Source organism: Oryzias melastigma, linkage group LG19 (genome assembly GCF_002922805.2).
Source record: "Oryzias melastigma strain HK-1 linkage group LG19, ASM292280v2, whole genome shotgun sequence".
Lineage (NCBI taxonomy): Eukaryota > Metazoa > Chordata > Actinopteri > Beloniformes > Adrianichthyidae > Oryzias > Oryzias melastigma.
In genome coordinates, this window is record NC_050530.1 from 4,571,799 (window position 1) to 4,593,211 (window position 21,413).

General features: G+C 43.6%; 1 protein-coding gene across 3 annotated transcripts in view; it reads left to right on the forward strand.

The window, feature by feature from the left end:
• Positions 1 to 21,413, forward strand: part of LOC112141831 (transcription factor COE3) — a 43,668-nt gene that overhangs the window by 11,901 nt on the left and 10,354 nt on the right. For 2 of the 3 annotated variants that reach the window (XM_024265001.2, XM_024265000.2), the window contains exons 7-11: positions 4,850 to 4,931; positions 7,832 to 7,949; positions 10,880 to 11,013; positions 11,092 to 11,218; positions 15,206 to 15,294. In XM_024265001.2, the coding sequence (XP_024120769.1) occupies positions 4,850 to 4,931; positions 7,832 to 7,949; positions 10,880 to 11,013; positions 11,092 to 11,218; positions 15,206 to 15,294 (550 nt within the window). The remainder of the gene's footprint in view (positions 1 to 4,849; positions 4,932 to 7,831; positions 7,950 to 10,879; positions 11,014 to 11,091; positions 11,219 to 15,205; positions 15,295 to 21,413) is intronic. The other variant, XM_024264999.2, reaches the window with a different exon arrangement.

Genomic DNA, 21,413 nt, shown 5'->3' on the forward strand with positions numbered 1-21,413 from the left:
TTCATTTGGCATGAAGAGGAAGATGACGGACTCTTCATTATCTAATTTAATTACCTCCTGCTCCTCCTGCTCCTCCTCCTCTCTGCAGAACAGCCCGGAGACTCAGAACTTCTGCAGGTCTGGAGGAGGTGGGGGGGGGGGTTCTGCAGAAATGATTGACAGCTGACATTAAGTTGTTTAGCAGTAAAATGTCAGAGTCTGAATATTCCTGCGCCTCTGTTTGACCTCGTCTGGCAGCTGCTGGAGCAGCACGGCCTGTGGGAGGAGAGGCGGGAGGTTCCAGCTCCGGTTCCAGGCCCGGTTCCAGCTCCGGTTCCAGGCCCGGTTTTGGGTCTGGTTTCAGGTCCGGTTTAAGGTCTAAATTCAGGTCCAAATTCAGGTCCTGTTATTAGTTCAATTTCAAGTCTGGTTCCAGATCTGGTTTCAGTCCAGTTTCAAGTCCGGTTTCAGATCTAGTTTCAGGTTCAGTTCCAAGTTTGGTTCTAATGTGACCCACATTCAGGTTTTCCTAGGCAGAGCTGCTCTGCTGATGAAGCTCCAGTTTCAGAGTCAGGTGTGTAGGTGTTCTTAGGGGGCGGGTTCTTGCATCCTAAGTACCTGATTGGTCCTTTCATCAAATGATTGACAGCTGACTGCGTTACAGGACTTCCTGTTTAAAATCCTCTTCCTGTTCTGATCGGATCTGGATTTTGAAGAGAAATGTTTCTGTGCAGAAATGTGCAGCACAGCTGGACTGCTGGATCAGCTGTTCGTGTGTGTGTGTGTGTGTGTTTGTGTTTGTGTGTTTGTGTGTGTGGGTTGTACGAGCTGGCACTCACAGACACGACTTTTATGAGTTTGCTCAACAATGCATTTTGTCTTTGACCATAAAAGAGCAATAAGTGTGTGTGTGTGTGGGGGGGGGGTGTGCATGTGTTTGTGTGTTTGTGTGTTTGTGTGTCTCTGTTGTGACAGAGGCATAATAGCTGTTAATTAGCTCTGTGTTCAAACCAGCAGCAGATGCTAATTAACAAAAACCTGCACAGCATTTGGTGATAATTAGACACCAGCCCAAACATGTTTGACCACACACACACACACACACACACACACACCCCAACACACACACACACACAATACAACACAAGCAGCACGTGTTTTACGATGAAATCTTCACTCATCAGGTGAAAATGTTGTTTTAAACAGGAAATACATGAGCTAAATATAATTTTTAATTTAGTGTGATTGAAGCTCTCCCCCTAAAAAACTACAAAACATAAACTGGTCTTTTAGGTGTCTCAAACTCATTAATTCTTTACGTTTCATTTTTTTAAAGGGATTCATTGGGAACAATCTTAGAACCAAAAGTTCCTGAAATGTCTTTTAAATGTTGCTTCTATGAAGCTCTGATGTCATTCCCTCTTTCGATTCCCATCTGCCGTGTAGAGACTCTGGTCTCTGGCGGACCAGGACGTGATTGTTTGGTTGACTGTCTATAGACTCCTCCCCCATGGCGTTCCAAACAGGAAGTACCCCCGAAATCCCACAGACTTCTACAGACATAAACAGCTGTTCCTCAGTCATTCTATTGGTCAGAGTACCGGTAATCACTCTGATACCTTTTTTAACATGTTCTTGATCATCTGCATTTTTAATTATATTTTTCTATAGTTCAAGTTATAAACTGACCAATCAGACGCCTCAATAGAAGTAGGAGGAGCCTGCTGGCCCCCACGTCCAATAATCAAAAAGTTTGATTGACAGATTTTGTGTCGCCCACTTTAAGTGGTAGGGGTGTGGCCTTTTACTAGCTCACTCCTGATTGGTGGGAGTGGTTACCATAGAAACTAGGACCAGTCACTGCTTACCGACGATGTCTGGCTCCAACATGACGAGTTCCACACTGGGGAAAATGGCGACTGAATTGACTAAAAATGGTTGGAGCTGGAAGTTAATCATTGTTTATGCATGATGTCACACTCACTCAGTCCAGTTCTCAGATACAGTCAGAGTTCAGTTGAACTTCCACACCTGTTAACGGAGGAGAACAACCAGAGAAAACTCAGGTGTGGAGATAAGAGGTCAGCGTGGAAAGGTTCTAGGAGCATCAGACGGGATCTGATCAGCAGGTTCTCACACTGAGATTATCTCCAGAAACCAGCAGGTTCACAGTAAAAAAGAACCGGAGAGACACGTGGAAGTGACTCGCATCAGCTCAACACACAGAGCCGCTGGATGCACACAAACGACACAAACGACACACACACACACACACACAGAGCCTGACGGCGTATCACCGTCCTCTCTGACTACATTTTCTACCTCATAGAGCATATTAACTCTGACAGTGTGTGTTTGCAGGTGTGTGTTTGTGTTCATATGTTTGTGTCTTTGTGTCACTTCTCTTCTTCTAAGACATAAATTTACTGTGTGTCCTAATTTTGGGCTCATAAATATACGGAGTGATAGATCAAGCGCGCGTGTGTGAGAAGTGGGTGATGACATCGGGATTTCAAAGCTTAATCGGCGCCGTGCGTGGATTTACGAGCTCGATCGTTCGCTGCATCTGTTGAGAAAAGAAGGAGACAAGAGAGGAGGAGATGGAAGGACTGAAGGTGAACGGAGGAGGGAACAAAAGGAGGCGATCACCTGAGTCTGCTGGTGAAGGTCACTCATCCGCTCAGAGGTCAGCGCTGGTCAACAAACTTTCTGGAAGCAGACGAACAAGAAGACGAGGAAATACTGAACTTTAGAGACCATGAGACGGTGACATCATCACCAAATATTAGGATAGTAAACCTGTTTGACACCAAATGACATCATCCAAGTCCGGTTAGTTGTCAAACATGAGGGAATGGGTTGGGTTCAACCAACCCACCCACCCACTGTACCGAGCCCCATTCCTAATAACACTGCAGAACACAGGATGTTGACACAAAGGATAACTAGAAACACAAGTTACGACAATAAAAAATTAATACGACACAATAGATAAAAGCAATAACAATAAAAGACAAACATAAAATGGAAACGCTGTGGTGAATACTTAAAGATGGACTATTGGAACAGTTATGGTTAATAAATGTACAAACGATGAACCATAAAAGTATTTTAAAGGAAAGTAGAAAAGTACATCATAAATTCACACTATTTAGCATATCTAACAGGAAAGCTTTGGGTTCCATCTTTGATATGACCCAACCTTCTATTTGAACCATTGACTGTATCTGACAACTGGACTGAGTGACTCCTCCCCCCTAGTGTGTTTTTTAAAGTATTCACGGATTTCTATGACCAAACCAGTGGACAAATGAATGTCACTGGCACCAGATTGGACCTCAGGTCCTGGTACATGTGAGAGAAGAAACGGGAACAATGTGAAACCGTTTATCCGACCGGTGCCAGTTTGCAGCTCGAAGGTTGGGAGCCTCGATTTGTGTCACTTTGTGATGTGTTGGGTTTCCACAACTGGTCGTTTTTTGATGTCCTGGCTGTTCCAACGAAATCAGGGGTCCGGACATTCTGTCAGACGTGGTACTGGACGCGTTCTGGTAACAGTATCCCAGCCCGGTGCCCAAACCCTAGCCAAGTCTGTGCATAGAACCAGTCCTGATCCACGTCCAGTACCGGTACCGATCTGTGTCTGGTACTCGTACCAATCCAGGACCAGATTGGTACGAGTACCAGGTTAAGGTTTGGGCACTGGAGCGGTCCATGTCCCAGTACCGACTGGGTTTGGTTAGGGGGAATGAGAATGTGTTGGATTGACTCCATTTGGTTGGAGCCAGTCTTCTATGGATGACATCACACTCACTCAGTCCAGTTCTCATATACAGTCAATGGTTTGAACCCACATCCTCCGGCTGGACACTCCACACTAGGCCACTGAGCTGGTAGCTAATTAAAAGAAGTGGGAATGAAAACTATGATGACATCATCGACAAAAACAACAACAACGGAACACACAGCAACAACAACAGTGCCACAAAAGTTACAACAAAGAGCATAACAACAACAACAAGATGACACAAAAGTGAGATTAATGACAACAATCATCAAAATAGTCACCACTTTCAACAATAGTTGAGACAACACAAAGATAACAAAGACCAACGATGATGTCATGTGACCGGTGGACTCGGGGGTCAGGAGACACACATCCGCTGCTATTGGACGAGTTCAGAGGACTCTAACTGTTGGTGTTTATTTTTAATGGTTCCTTTCCAGAGAGAATCATTGATCATTGATCAGCAGCAGAAAGTTGGACGCTGCAGTTCTGCTGTGTTTACAGAGCATCTGCTCAGACAGAGAGGACTGTGTGTGTCTGTGAGTGTGTGTGTGTGTGTGAGTGTGTGTGTTGGTGTCAGCACTTTGTCCTTCTGTGGGCTCATTAGACACGAGCAGCAAAGAATGCTGGGTAATCAATACTGCAGAGACCCTCAGAGACCAGAAAAACCAGCGCCTGAGAGGGAGTTGGGTCTTTTTGTCCTTCTGTCTGGTTGTGTTTTTACACTCCGTCGCCATGGCAACGCTCTGATGCGGCAGGCCTCACGATCTCTCCTCTGTGTTCTTGAAAGTTGTACAAGAACGGATCGAGCTGCAGAAACAGACGCACGAAAGCAACACAACGCGCAGAAATGAAAGCGGTTCGAGGTTCAGCTGCAGCCCGCTCCCCTCGCCCGCTGTCCCTCCTGGGAGAGGCGGGCGGCGCTCAGGGTCACGGCTGACACCAAGACAGAGTGCGTCCTGGCTCTGCACACAAACACACATTTGGAGTAAAGTCAGGAGAATCCCCACAAAGCCGTCAGACTCCAAACCTGGAGATGATCCTCCAGCAGAACCAGAACTAACTCGGCTGCTGTCTCTGCAGGTTCTTCCTCAAGTTCTTCCTGAAGTGTAACCAGAACTGTCTGAAGAACGCCGGGAACCCCCGAGACATGAGGAGGTTTCAGGTAACACACCCACAACAACACACAAACTCATCCCTGAAGGGCTGGAGCGGCTCTGGAGGGCCGACGCTCCAGCGTGATCAGAGAACGACCTCCTGGTTATTGTTCTGTCTGTAAGATATGAGAGGTCAGCCGTCTGCATCTCATTCTGATGAACAAAACATCTGCAGGAGGCCCGGGGGCCGGATCCGGCCCTCCAGATCATTTTACTGTTATTAATGACCCGATGTTATCTTGTTCTCATTTCTAACTTGTATAATTTTGACAAAATATATTTTCATGGAGAGTAAAATATTGAAAGTTATTTAAGGTTTAAGTTGATTTATTCTGGTATAATGTTCCTGCTTTTTTATTATTCAGAATTATGTAAAAAAGTTTCAGTTAGAAAGTTTTAAAAATTAGCATTCTGCTAGCTATACGGGCTATATTGGCAATTACCAAGATTTTTAGGCTATTTTGGAGTTAGGTAAATATTTTAGCTACATTCTAGCTGTTTGGGCTACTTAAGTTTTTTTTTTGTTTTGTTTTTTAGGCTATTTTTGGAGTTTAGCTAAAATGCTAATATGTTAGCTACACGCTAGCTGCTTTGGCTTATTTAGGCTATTTTTAGTTTTTTAGGCTATTTTGGAGTTAGGCTAAAATTTTAGCTACATGTTAGCTGTTTTAGTTTTTTTTTTTAAGTTTTTTTAGGTTAATTTGGCACTTCACTAATATTTTAGCTGATATCAGCTTCAGCGTTTCAGAATCAATTTCAGCATCTTCAGCAGCCACATTCAGCTTCCAGCATTCTCACTAGCATTACAACAGGTAATGTTATATACTGTATCTAGTTTATAATTATGTTAAAATGTTACAGTTTTAAAAATGTAGTTTTTGAGTGTTCGGCCCGCGACCTCAGGTGTGTTCTGGATTCTGGCCTCTTGTGTGATTGGGTCTGACACTCCTGATGTAACAGATGCATGAGGAGGTGAAGGAGGAGGAGGAGGAGGAGGAGGAGGAGCAGCAGCAGCTCATGCGCTGCGATGCTCCTGTCAGCCGTCACCTCCCACCTGCTGCTGATCTGATCGGGGGGGGGATCAGCATGGACTGTTCCAGAACTACAGTGACATGCTGTCCTTCACACTGAGCTGCTCAGGCTGACAGCATGTTCAGTGGGAACAGCAGTGGGGGGTGGGGGTGGGGGGGGTGTCTCTCCTCCTCTGACCCTCTGACACGTCGATCAACCAAAAACATCTATAAACAGCTGAATAAAAGACCAATCAATGAATCGGTCAGTTTGACTCTTGATGCTTCAGCCTGAAGCTGAACAGACTCATTCACTCTGAAACATTTAAGACTGAAATGTTTATTTGAGAACGGACAATCGGACAGCAATTAAAGTTCATGAATTAAATGATTTTAAAGTCCTAAAATTTTAAAGTGTGGAAGAATTTACTGAAGAGTTGATGAGAGAAGAGAAAACATGAGGAAGGAAATATTGATCAGTGAGTGTTCATTCATCAACATGTCAATGAAACGTGAATGAGGCAAATGGATGCGGCGGTCTGCAGGTGAAACACGGTCAGGTGGTGACCTGTATCAGATATAAAGGTCATGGAGCGCTCAGTGAACCCAAAGAGAGAAAATATTCGTGCATTTTTTCTATGGGTATGCTGCGGGCAACAAGTCCAACCTTATGCTGCGTTCACAGACGGGAACGTTCAAACCGGGTTCCTTGAACGCACCTTAAGCATGTTAGCTCATGCTAGCTGATGCTAGCTCATGTCCTTACATTGGAGTAAATATCAAAGTGATGTAAATCTGGTGATTCTTGTTCCAGGATTTCTCTTTTTAATCTCCATTCCAACATATGAAAAACTTGGTGTCAGAATTAGAAATCCAGCCGGGCACAAACTGAGATGATTCATTTCTGCTTCGTGATCAATTTTTAGACAGTTGACATTTCCACGAGTTAAAAAGGACGCCATCTATACGGCACTACCAAGTCCAAGTCCCTGATTGGTCGAAGTTTAACTGGTTTAGAGTCTAAAAACAGACTTAAAAACGTGCATATTGACGCGTGAGAGTTTTGAACACGGAAGCTCAAAACGAACATTTCTGCACGTTTGAGTAAACCTCTCACCGGACGTAAAGGACAACGCTTCAACGTGCGTTCCTGAGCCCGGTGTGATCGTAGCTTAAGGGTGGAGTAGCTGAGACGCAGGCGTTCAAACTCATTTTTCACTTTCTCAACCCTCCCCAAATCCTGTGAAAAGATCCAGTTTGTGCAGATACGTGAAACCCAAAAACCAGCAGAACCCGTGGAGGAGAACCCCGAACTAGAGTCTTATAATACGATACGTATCGCGATCCATCACAGGACAGTACCAGATACAATGTTTCACTTCAAATCAATGACAAAACTTTATCTGAATTCTAATAGAAATTTCATTCAAAAAATGCAAACTACATTTTTTTAATAATCAGGACTTAAAAACTGTAACTTTATCTCATGTTCTTGTTGGTAAATCGAAATATTTAATGTTTTCTTCAAAAATATTTTTAAGTTTGCAAACGTTTCCTTCATTTTTTTCTTATGTCTTAAAGGGAAAAAAAAGTTTGCAATCACAAAAATATTATTGAAAACAAAAAAAAGTTTTAAAATATCTTTTGAAACTAAAGGAACATTTTTGAAAGTTAATATTTCATTTTTTTGCAAGTTTTTAATTTTTATTTTGAATATTTTTCATTTTGTTTGCAATTGAGAAAAACTTCATCCCAAAACTGTGACTTTTGCTTGCGATATGCACAAATATAAATCACAGGAAATGGTCCACAGACGCGGTCCTAAACTGAAACGGTTCGTCCGGTTTTGTTTGGATCTTCCTGTTGTTGTCGTCAACGGTGTGTGTTTGTGTTCACAGGTGGTGGTTTCGACGACCGTGAACGTGGACGGTCACGTGCTCGCTGTTTCTGACAACATGTTTGTGCACAACAACTCCAAACACGGACGGCGGGCGCGGCGGCTGGATCCGTCTGAGGGTATGCCGGATTCTGTGGTCGGTCATGTGGACCCGATGATGTGAAAACGCGTCGACTCTTTTTAAGACAACTTACACCTTTTTATTCTATACCAGGAGTCTGAAACTGAGGGTTTGGAGCCACATGCGGCTCTTTTTCAATTTGAGTAAATAATGTGTTTGTAGTTTTGGTTCATTTACTTTAATTAATTAAATGTTATTGTTTATGCTTAGATTTTTAACAAAACTAAGCAAAATATTGGTTAAAGTTTTAATCAGAGCAGGAAATTATCATATTGCATTTAATTTATTTTTTTGTATTCTACACTGGAGTTGTTGTGTTTATATTCAATAGGAAAAGGAGAAAAAAGATGAAAAAAGACCAAAGTAACAATGATAGAAAAGACGTTTCTGCATCTTTAGTTCAGGTAAATCTGCTGCAGCTGGAGGATCTAGTCAAACAGGATGCATTTTATTTTGAAAGGAACTTTTATAAGCTGCTTTTAAAAGTAAATTTAATAAAGAAAAACTCAGTTATAGAGGTCAATTTAAAGCTATAATTCATAAATGAAGAGCTTAGTGACCACAAAAGCATAAATAAACTGTATTTCTCTAACTTTGAGGTGAACCTTTGCTGCTCTCGTTGGATTTTAGTCCATTAGAAACTGGATCAAATGGTTCTTTTAGCATTAAAGGTTCCAGATCTCTAGTCTATACAGAGACGAACTAAACACTCTGACTTGACGTCTGACAGCCTGTCGGCCGCTGTCGCACAGCAGCGTTCCTATTCGCTCCAGACGAACCTGATGATCGTCGGGTCGCGCCGCGCTGCTCTCCTAATGGATGCAGATGGTTCGGAGGCTGCTCTGACAGCAGCCGAGCGTCGGCACGGAGACCGTCGTAATTTGGTCTTTGAAGACAAATCAGCCCAGTGGATTGTGGGTAGTAAAACCAGACACCTCCCAATCCCCAGAGAGGGCCGTTTCTGTGTGCTGGTGTGTGTGCGCCTCCTTTTGTGGGCTCTTCAACTTCTTTAATTGCCCTCCTAATTAAAGACAGTAACCATGGAAACCACCCCTCCCAGCGAGGGTGCAGCACCGTCCCCTGGGTTTGAGTCCGCTCCGCTCCGGCGTTCAGCTCAAACATCCAGTCAGAGTCCTGCAGCCGCTTGACGGAGTGCAACCAGACAACTCGGAAAACTTCACATCCGAACAAAAGACAGTTTAGTTCTCAGATTTATGTTTTAGAACTAAAAGAAAATCAAATTTATGACAATAAAAAGTCAGTTAATAAACAAGACAAACCATCGTTAAATCTCCAACGCTTACAATTCTACAAAATAAAATACACAACTTCATGTCTCTTAATCAAAGACAAAAAATGAGATTTTACACCAAACAAGACAAATAGGAAAAACATAAACTAACACAACATGAGAAGACACAACTCGGCTTAACTTTGTGTCCAACATGGTGAGAAGAGAAATTCACAAAGACTTCAACACATCAGAGGACACAACACAACTTAACAACACAAACATAAACGTCCTCCACACACAGACATAACACAAAACTGTGAAAAACACACAAAAACAAGTCACAGCATCCCATAACCTGGAGTAACAAAGCTCAGCGCCACACTTCAGACATGCAGCGACGTTACATCATTTAACACCACACAGGATGACATAATGATACGAAAAGAATAGAAAAGAATAGAACAGAACAGAGGTCAAGTGTGTTAATGTCATTTGAAGTCAACAGTGATGAGATTAGCCGGCCTGTCTCACACACAATCACAGAGACGCTGCTTTCATTTCACTTTATAATTAATCTGCTGCTGCACTTGAAAGAAGAGGGAGAAGGAGTCATTACCGGCGGAGTGTGTGTGTCTATATAGGACTGAAGTCAACTAAGCCGAAGCGGATAAAAGCCACAACCCAATTAAATCACGTCTTCAGTGGGGGGGTGTGCGTGTGTGTAGTTCCTCTGTAATGCAGATTGTGGGTTTTCCACCTTAAAAGCTGTAAAATAATGTTTAAAAACTGCTCACAGCCATAAAAAAAATCAATCCGATGGTCAGACTGCGGTCTTAAAGAGGAAATGGTTCTTCTGTGAGACTGAAGGTGTAAAAATGTAACATGTGGGAGGAGTCACTCCGGCTTCTAAAACAAACCTGTGAACCTGAGAATTGTAAAAAAAATGTGAAATAATCATTGTTGACAATATCAACAATTAGGGGTTCAATAAACAAAATTGTGAAAACTTGAGACGACGTCTGTGGTCATGGTGATCGTTGACGGCTATTATATCTTGAAAATTCTACTTTTAAATCAATTTCAATGTTCATTCCTCGCTATAAACAACCCTAGACTGTATTTTGATCCATTCACATATTTCTGAGTAATCCTCTAAAAACCTGCCATCTGAGCTCCAGCCCCTCCCATACCCACAAAAACTGGTGGGCTTTCACGTGGTGATGTCACAAAGTGAGAACCGCCCTCTTCAGGAAGAGTCTGAACTGTCAGCACCGCCCCCCCAGGCTAACACACAAACCCAATTTCTCTGCTCAGCTAGCTCAGCCCCTCAGCCAGTACCGGATCAGTACCGGTCCACGGCCCAGTGGTTGGGACCACAGTTCTAAGGTGATCGCACGAACCTCAAGGGAACAACCAGACACACCTGTGCACCTCTTAAGATGTAGCCCCTCCTCTTTACCTCCATGGACCTGGACAACCCAAAACCCCTACAGGGTCATGTGACTGACCTTAACATCTCAGTTGGGGGAGCTGTAGTTCAGTTAGTAGCTCAGGGTCTAACCAGTCTTGGCAGTTGTGCCTCTGGGTAAGACGCCTAACCTGACCTTAAGGACAATATCGATAAAGAAGTCCTTAAAACGTTAAATATCCTCTCTCTCTCTCTCTCCCACCCTTTGTCTGTGTCTCTCGTCCAGCAGCCACTCCCTGCATAAAAGCCATCAGTCCCAGTGAGGGCTGGACGACGGGCGGAGCCACCGTCATCCTCATCGGGGACAACTTCTTCGATGGTCTTCAGGTGGTCTTCGGCACCATGCTGGTGTGGAGTGAGGTAACGGGCAGATCAATCAACCGATCAATAACCTGTATGTGAGACTCCCTCTGACTCGTGGATGGATGTTTGTGTCAGCTGATCACCCCCCACGCCATCCGGGTCCAGACTCCGCCCCGCCACATCCCCGGGGTCGTCGAGGTCACGCTGTCCTACAAGTCCAAACAGTTCTGTAAGGGGGCGCCGGGACGCTTCGTCTACACAGGTGAGGCCGCCCGCCCGCCCGCCGCACACTCATCACACACCGGTGGACACAACAGCCATGAGCGGGTCTCTCTCAGCGCTCCACCCGTCCTCCCCCTCCCTCGTCTTTGTTTACGGACCAGCCGAGGTGTTTCTGTTCACACCGCTGTCACAGTAATTACACACATTTAAATCCCATTAACCCTCAAACTGTCTGAGGACCTTCATGTTAATGACTCCTGAGTGCACACACACACACACACACACAACAGGCTGGTCACGTGACCTCCACTCTCAGACAACAGCTGCTTTCACCGCTCAAAGGGCCCCTCCCTGCTCCCAGCATGCTTTGCTCCAAGTGTCCCACACATTTGCACAGTTTCCAACAACTTGGCGTAATGCTTCTGGGAGTTGATAAGTAAATAAGTAAATAAATATATAAGTGGCTCTAATTAAAGTGGCTTAAAAACCTCCATCACTTAAAGACTTTGGCTGCACTCTTCTCTGGATTCCCTTCGGTCGCCCTCAAACCACAAGACTTTATTTTCTCCTCTCTACCTGATTTCTGTAGGACAGTTTGTCTGATGACTGAATGACTGGTATCGATGAGTCTTAGATTGATCAGACACTCCTGAAGAACGTCTGATAGGACACACCTGTACACCTGAAGTCCAGAAACGTTTGGGAAAATCTTCCAACAGTTGTGAACAAAGAGATTTACCAAAAACACCAACGTTCAATGTTGGAATCTGTGGGAACTTATTTAAGAAGACTTGTTCCTCTCTTCAGGTTTCTGGTCCAGTAATCTCCTGGACCAGGTAACAAAAGAACAAGAAGAAGAAACCCCTCCCTGCTTGTCCAGTGTGAACACCATGGACTAAACACAATACAGGAACCCACGTTTAGAACTTTCTTGAACAGGCGCCCCATGCCGATGTGAACAGTTGCACCACTAGCCAGTCTGTGCAATGCCAAAATACCGTTGACCCACTTTACTCTCTTTGGGCCATAGCTCGTGTTCTGCTGTCAAACTTGTTTCTGGTTTGATGGACGCTCGGGCCAACCAAACTTTGTTGGGTATCTAAATGTGCTCCGATGTGGTTTCACTGCAAGTCTTTGATGTCAACACCTGATGATGGCTGGAAATACAAATACAGCATCAACTAGACTGTGCTGTATAAAGCTCCTTTATTCTTTAGCCCAAAGTCCTTCTTTCTTTCATGTACTGGTGGATGGTAAACCAATGAAAGAGTGGATACTGCCACAGTAAACCTGTGGAATCTGCACTCAGGCTGGGATTTATGAGTAATATAAGAACCAGACAAGGAGAAAATGAACAAGATAAACAGCTGTGCTCCGGCGTGGTTCAGTACCGAGCTCTGTGAACCCCAACCAATGAGCTGTCATCTATGGGCCGACGAGGTCCTTAGAACTCCAATGGCGGTGACGGTCTGAGGGTCGCCGAAAAAGGTTTTGAATCAGATCTTTTTCTAGAGCGACACAGAAGAATCACTGAAGCAGTAGAGCTTCAGGGATCAGTGGGTAAATGAAACAGTCCAACAAAGATCCGTAAGGAATTTAGCTGGTGGATAAAACACCATGTGAACGCAACCAACCAGCTAAAACACTCAGCATCACTTTCAGACGGAGAAATACAGAAGAGAGGAGGAAATCTGACAAATGATGGAGACTAAAATCTGAGCTCTCAGACTTCTATCTGTTGAATGTTCATGAAATTTCTATGAGTATTGATCGGCGAGAATTGATCGCTCCAACACCTCGTGCCTGACCCGTTTTTAAATTCCCATTTCCTCACACACACAAACACAAAGACTGAAGAATCTCAGTACCTCGTTCTGAATCTGAACCTCATTTCCATTCAAAGTCGAGGCCCGGGGGCCGGATCCGGCCCTCCAGATCATTTTATTCTATTGTCATTAATGACCCGATGTTATACAGTGTAGCGTTCATTTCTAACTTGTATAATTTTGACAAAATATATTTTTATGGAGAGTAAAATATGGAAAGTTATTTAAAGTTTAAGTTGATTTATTCTGGAATAATATTCCTGCCTTTTTATTATTTATAATAATGTTAAAAAGTTACAGTTTTAAATGTTAAAAAATACATCCTTTTAGCTTTTTGGACTATTTTGGAATTTACTGAGAATTTTTAAGCTATTTTGGAGTTAAGATAATATTTCAGCTACATGCTAGCTGTTATGGCTAACTTTTTTTTTTTTTTTTAGCTGGCTTTCATCAATCCAGTAAATCCAGACTCTAAAAATAGAGTCAACCTATTTTTCTAGTCACTTAGTTGGTAACAAAACCAAAAATATATTTTTTAGAGCAGTTTAAACTGAACTACATTTCCCATCAGCCACTGCTGTTGGGCCATCTGTCACCTGGTGGAAGCAGACGTTTGTCAAACGGCAGGTGGATCCCAGATGTTAATCACAGGTGGAGATTTCCTTTTGATGTCAAGTCAATTCAAAGTCATTAAAGCTTTATTAGCAGCAGACAGAAGCGACGCTCCAGCAGCCTGTGGAGCGTTTTACAGCCTATTGATTGTGTTCTTTCTGATGCTGCGCTCAATTAAAGCCTCCATCAGAGACTAGACGGAGACGGAGATCTTTGAGGTGAGGATGATACGCCGAGTTAAGGGGACTCTGATCAGCCAATCAGTGGAGCTCGCACAATTAGACACAAGCAGGAAACAAATCATCCTCCAGTCATAGAAACTCAGTCATCTTCTCCTGAAACGATCAGATCCAGAACATCACTTCAGATCAAGAAGGTTCTGACTGAAGATCCACTTAGAATCAAGTTCTGTTAGATCCCAACATGACAAAAAGAACTTGGCAGACACGCAAGCGAGAAACGACTCGACAACACAGAACAAGGTCACACACTCTCCGAGCCGCAGATAACACAGACATCAGGAGAGCTAACACTCTCCTATAACTGCTGCTTGTTCCGCCCTGTGAGCCTTCAAGGACTGCACGCGCTCAAAGGCCACACAACGCACACAGACTCACAACACACACTCACAACCAGCACACACTCTCACACACTTCTGTGATGTATAGGAGAGTCTCTCTAAAGCTTGTTAAATGCAGCTGAACCAAGACAGGATTAAGATTCATGCACTGTATAACACAAACACACACACACCGACACAAACACACAGACACACACACCCACAGACACACACAGACACACACACACAGACACACACACCCCGACACACACTCGTGCTGTGCTCTGCTGCCTCCACTGATGCTCTGATTTATCACCTTCCCAACAGTTTAAACTGTAAATGATTTCCAGGGAGGAGAAAATAAAACTCAGCTGAAGGATTCAGTGTGTCTGATTTTCCAGTCACTGCCTGCACACAAGTCACCGTGAGACACGAGTCACCGTGAGACACAAGTCACTGTGAGACACAAGTCACCGTAACACACAAGTCACTGTGAGACACAAGTCACTGTAACACACAAGTCACCGTGAGACACGAGTCACTGTAACACACAAGTTACTGTAAGACACAAGTCACCGTGAGACACGAGTCAGTGTAACACACAAGTCACCGTGAGACACAAGTCACCGTGAGACACGAGTCACCGCAACACACAAGTCACCGTGAGACACAAGTCACCGTAACACACAAGTCACCGTGAGACACAAGTCACTGTAAGACACAAGTTACTTTAAGACACAAGTCACCGTGAGGCACAAGTCACTGTAAGACACAAGTTACTGTAAGACACAAGTCACCGTGAGACACAAGTCACCGTGAGATACAAGTCACCGTGAGACACGGGTTAGTGTAACACACAAGTCACCGTGATACACAAGTCACTGTGAGACATGAGTCACCGTAACACACAAGTCGCCAATACACACAGAAAAACTGTACGATGAAACTGACGTCTGTTTTTATTAATTTAGAAAATCCGTTTGATTTGAAGGTTTGAAAATCTCTGAAATCTTCTTCTCCTCTTCTTCAGCGCTGAACGAACCCACCATCGATTACGGCTTCCAGAGGTTACAGAAGGTCATCCCCCGTCACCCCGGAGACCCCGAGAGACTGCCCAAGGTACCACAACTGTTTCTTCGGACTCTATAGACTCACAACTGTCACTATAAACGCACTGTAACACACAAGTCACTAATACACAGGACACCGTTGTATGTCTACACACATACAACTGTCTTTATAGACACACAACAGTTTCTACAGACACACAACTGTCTCTGCAAAAACACAACTGTCTCTAAAGATACACAACTCTCTTCGCAGACACACAACTGTCTCTGCACACATACAATAGTACCTGCAGACACAAAATTGTCTGTACAGATATTCAACTACAACTCTGTCCTACAGACACACAACTGTCTCTGCAGGCAAATAACTATTTTTACTGTCCCAGAAATGTCTTTATAGACACACAACTGTCTCTGCAGAAACACAACTCTGTCTACAGCAGACACACAACTGTCTCTGCAGACCCACAGACGTTGAGGCAATAGTTTTGTGTAAACACCGCTGCAGTCCGGTTGATGATTGTTGTGTTTCCATCAGTCTGCGTTCTGGTTGGCCGCTCAGATCCTGATAAACATCTGCAGCATCTCCTGACGCTGCTGTTCAGGTTGTGTGTCTGTGTGCGACTTCTTCTCACACTGAAGCTCGTCAGCAGTTTCAGACGGAGGAGATTTCTCTCCGGTTCTTCGGTGCGACACAGGTGTGTGTTTGTGTGAGACTGTTCTCAGCTGGAGGTGTGTGACCTCAGAGTTGTGGTGTTTCCAGACGACTGCAGGTCTGACGAGCGTCAGGTCGTCCTGATGCAGAGAAAGAGCCTCACTTAATCCTCATTCATGGTTGAATACATGGTGCTGGTTCCTGCTGAGGTTCTGGGTTTGGTTCCTGACACGTTTGCAGTCTGTGTGTCTCAGGATGTGTGATGTGTGCACACTCCTCTCAGGTCGGATCCTGGATCCGTTTCTCCGGCCGGATTTTCCTGCTTTTCCACTCTAATGAAGCTGCAGACAGCAGCATCCCGGAGACGAGCGCCGCCGCCACGCCTCCACCGCGCCGCTCCTCCACCAGCTCTGATGTGAGCTGACAAGCCGTTAGCTCCGTAATGAAAACCACATCCACCGTGTCTTTAATAATTCATCTGTAATGGTTTTATTCAATTACCCATGCTGCTTTGTGCTCCGCGAGCGGCTGAGCGACTGTCGGCTACAGAAACTCTAATAACCGGAAATAATCCGGAACCGGAGAGCTGCTCAAGTCTGAGCCGGATTCACCGCCAGACCGGATAAAGAAACGGATTCAGTTCTGGATGACCTGTAGCTGCAGGAATGCAGTTTGGGATTTTCACCTCTTGAATGAGAGCTCACCTTTGGGTCAAAACACTAAAAATCAAAACTCTGAGACGGATTTGGAGCATTTATGATTTGTTGTTGTTCTTTTTGAATTTTTTAAAGACAAATCCCACGATCCTTGTTGTAGACTTCAGAGTCTGAGATGCTTTAACAGTTTCACATCACTTTTTATTTTTCTTAAATCGATACGACGTAAAGTAAATAAAAACCAGATTGTATGTTTAAAAAAATAAAAATAAAAACAGTTTTAAACTGGACAGTAGAAACTGTAAACTTAAAAAAATGTTGAAAATTTGAACAAAAAAAATGCAAATTTGAAACTTGAATTTATAGAAAATAGAAAAAAATAGAAAAATAGAAAAATAAATTTATTATAGAATGAAAACAACGATCAAAGATTGATGTGGAAAACTGAAGACACAGCAGGGAGGAGGTTGATTGACAGGCTCTACAGCCAATCAGGATGCAGAACACAATACTTTCTAGAAAATATACATATTCAAAATTATTAATTAATTATTAATGATCCAATGTTATCTTGAGCTCATTTCTAACTTGTATAATTTTGACAAAATATATTTTTATGGAGAGTAAAATATTGAAAGTTATTTAAGGTTTAAGTTGATTTATTCTAAACGTGATGCGTCTCTGATCTCCAAAGTCATGTGACCCTCAGATAAAAACACCACGATGTAAAATAAACATCACAGAGACTTCTTTATTCTGCTCACATGCTCTTCTTCATCATTGGTGATGGTGAAGCAATGATAGGAGAGCATACTGCCCCCTGCTGGATGGAGGGAAACATCCACGCTCAGGTCCAGATGCTAAACGGACAGAAAAGTAGCAAAGGTAGAACAATAAAGTTCTGACACGGATCTGTACACAAACACGGTGCTATAGCGCCGCTCTGCTGGCAGAAGAGTGAATGGAAAGGAGGACTGTTGTCTCCACAGATCGACTCAGAAGTGAGTTTAAACCAGAAAACCTAAAGATGTTTCCAAACCGGAAACGAATGATTTCTAACCACAAACTCGAGTTTCTGATTTAATGTCCAGAGAGACTCGACTGTGAAGTGACTGTGAGGCTCTCATTACAAACTAAAATATCTCTTTTTTAGTCTCTATGTTTCTGTCGTTGTTTCCGCTCCCACCGCCGCCCCCTGCTGGCGGCTCCTTCAGATGTAGAGATGTGTGTTGGGGTCAGAGCTTCATGTCGAAGCTGTTAGCACGCAAACGAGGCGACATTCGTCATTGTTAGTTATCAGTCACACACATCAGGAGCAGAGCTTTAAATTCTGCAAACACGCACAGTGGATGATTGAAAAGAGGCTGTGTGTGTGTGGGGGTGTGTGTGTGTGGGGGTGTGTGTGCATGTGTGTGTTTGTGCATGTGTGTGTTTGTGCGAGCGTTAAGATGCGTGTGTGCCAATCTCCTTTCTTGCCACATGGCTGCACTCAGTGATTACCTGATTTGACTGTTTCAACCTCCCTGTTTACCATTGTGCTTTATGCGCACGCACACACGTGCACACCCCCACACACACACACTCACACTTATCAACATAGTCTTATCTGATTCCTATAAAGCGAGTATCTGGGTGTTGCTGCTCTGTTGTTTCTGTCTTCATGATGAAGTCCGGAGGTTGTGTAGACGTGTCTGACGGGGGCTGGATTGTGTGGTTGTTGTGTACCTGAGGGTCTACCTCCTCTCACACACTGACCTGCAGCTTCTCTGAGGATGAGTGTGGAAGGAGGATGCTGTCGACGTCTGACCTCGGCTCCCGTTTAGTCTCTATTTTAGGCTGTGGTGGACCTCAGAGTTCATGGCTGCTGAAGGTCGGCGTGCAGAAACCGTCCTCTTTGACGGAGTTTGCAGTAAAACTGCATAAAGAATAAAAAAAAACTTGGTTTCATTGGTGGTTCCTGTAAGCAGAACATCTCCAGGAGGTCATGAAAGAAGCAGAAGAAGATTGAAGGAGGTCAGAGGTCATGATCCCACAGAAAGAGACTGAGAGACTAACAGACTCAAAGCTTTAGCAAAGCAACATTCAAGCATGGAGGTGGGAGTGTGATGATGGGGGACTGCTTTGGAGCGTCCTTGAATTTTGGTAAAAGTTCTTAAGCTTTGGTCCCATTGTTGGGTTGATGCGGGCTGTGCAGGTCAAATATGGTCACACTTGTGCAGGTGACCTGCAGGAAATATGAAGGTCAGAGACGCTCAGTGAACTAAAGAGAGAAAATGTTTTATCTATGGGTGTGCTGCAGGCCACAGGTCATGGTGAACTCGTATGGGTCAGTACGGGGGAAGTAGGGGAGACGCAGGCGTTTCGTAGAGATGTTTCATGTTCCCAACCCCTCAAATCCTGCAGACTGAACAAGGATCTCGTTAGTGCTGATCATGTGATGCGTCCAGATTCTGTGGGCGTCCTTAACAATACTTCACGATTCACTTACCACGCGTGAGAATGGTACGTTCCATGTCCATGACGTCCTTTAAAGGGTAACTCCATTCTCAGCCCAGATTTGAAAACTGCCTAAAAAAAGGGGGCGGGGCTAGTGGACTGACAGGTGGAGGCTTGGATTCCTGAGGAGGTTGAGGATTTTTCTCCTCCACTTTCTTCGAGGCCGGCGCTCCAGAACCGGAATGTTTGGAGCTGCTGCCTGAAGACCATTAATTCATAATTACATTTACAAGCTCAGTTCTATAGATTCTGACACAAAAGATAAATCTGTTCGTTTGACAGCAGTGTGTTACCTGGAACACTAGAAGATGAAGTTACTATTATATACTATTTACAGCTTAGTTTATAGAGCTAATAAAAATGTAAATATACCACGACATCAATCATTTTCTAGACTTTAATTTGAGTCATGTTTTTATGAAAATTGGTTAAAAATGAGGGAGCTAGCCTGATTTTTGTGGTTGATGTCTGCATGTCTTACACTGAAACAGCTGTTTCTGTTCTGACTTAATGCGACGCAGCGACCGATCAAACTTTAGATATTTGAATTCTAGGCGCGTCACCAGACTTCAGATCGCTTGAATTCGCGTCTGTTACATTGATTCAACATTGAAACTTCTGCACAAACTTCAGTGTGAAGGCAGCATTAGGCTTGAGATCCAAACACAGCATCAGTGAATCAAAGTAGACTCAAGATTCTGGATTTGAAATTGATTTTCTTGCCGTGAAACTTGGAATAGAACAAACAAAAACACTAAGAAGAATTTAAATTTATAAAGTTCCATTACCTGCAGTAATGCTCGTGTGAATGCTTTTTGCTGAAATAGTCGCTGAAGATGCTGAAACTTTTTACTGAAAATAATGACACTGCAGGAATTTACTGAAAACACAAAAATTTAGAAAATGTTAAACTTGCTAAAAGACACTAAATTTCATCAGAGAACTATGAAAGTGCGTTAAAGTTGACCTAAATTTCTGAAAAATTTGTAGTAAAATTGCTTAAAAATCTCGTATTCATTCCGATTTTTAAAAGATATTTAGTGTTGCTTTAATATTAGCTTAACTTCAAATTGGCCCAATAGACCCAAGCAGAGGCCAAATTAGCCTAAAAAGCTAGCTCGTAGCTTAATTACTAGCTAAACTCCAAAATAGCCTAAAATTCTTCAATAAACTAAATTAGTCAAAAACGTTAGCCAGATGCTAAAATAGAAGCTAAAATCTAAATTAGGATAAAAAAACTCAGTAGATAAATTAGTCAAAAACGTTAGCATGTTGCTAAACTCAACTTTTTAAAATTACCACAAAGATGAAAACAAAGCAAATTAATATATTTAAAGGTTTGTTGCTAATCTACTTAAAACCTTGAAAGGCGAAGACTTTATTTCCTTTGGGACATATTTTGCTCTATATTTCAAAAATGATAAAGTTTATGAATACTATAAATACCAGCAGTGATGTCCTGAACGAGATGAACGTTTGATACTAAGACTGCTGAAACTCTGATTGAGTTTTTACGAGCTGAAAATGGTCCGGAGAGGAGCAGGAGAATTGGTTCTGTGTGAAAGCTGTGGTTTGGCAGGTGTTTTCTGCCGGATCCTCTCAGGTGCGGCCGTTCCTCCAGAACCCGGCAGGTGAAACGGCGCCCGCTGCTGCTCGTGCGGCGTAACGGGAGCTTCACTCTGATATTTATTTAGACGTTTCCTGCGAGTTGTCATTATCGCCGCGCCGATTAGTGTTTATTTCCTGCTGCGGAGGCCAGAATCTGAAGATCAAAGTGTGTTTGGGGGGGCGTGGGGGGAGGAATAATTGGTTTCCTCCTCAGTGATGACATCCCACCCATCGCCGTGGTAACCTCGTTAATGTGTGTGTGAGAGAGAGGTGCTTGTCGTGTCTCTGCGTAACAATGAAACACTTGTAATAATAAGGCTTTCATTTGTCACTATAAACAGAGAGTGTGCACGTGCACGTGTGTGTGTGTGTGTGCACGTGTGTGCGCACCAATCTGCTGGCAGACACTCGACATGGCTCTGCATAAACGAGCAGATTAAAGACGATCGGAGAGCTGCTTCACAGAAATGGCTTTCCTCTGTGCACGTCACACACATGCACACACGTGCACACACACGCCGGTAAATGGTTATCTGACTGTCAGAGTGTGTTAAAGCGGCTGTGAATCAGCCTTCATCACATTTATTTGTTATTGCAGAGATGGTGCGTGAGGAAGAGGAGAAATGAGGTGAAGAGAACGGAGAGAAAAACAGCCCAAAAAAAGGAAAGAATGAGCAGAAAACGAGATCAAGAAGAGATGAGAGCCACAAACAGGACAGGAAGGGAGGGAAGCGGGAAAACCGAGGATGCTGG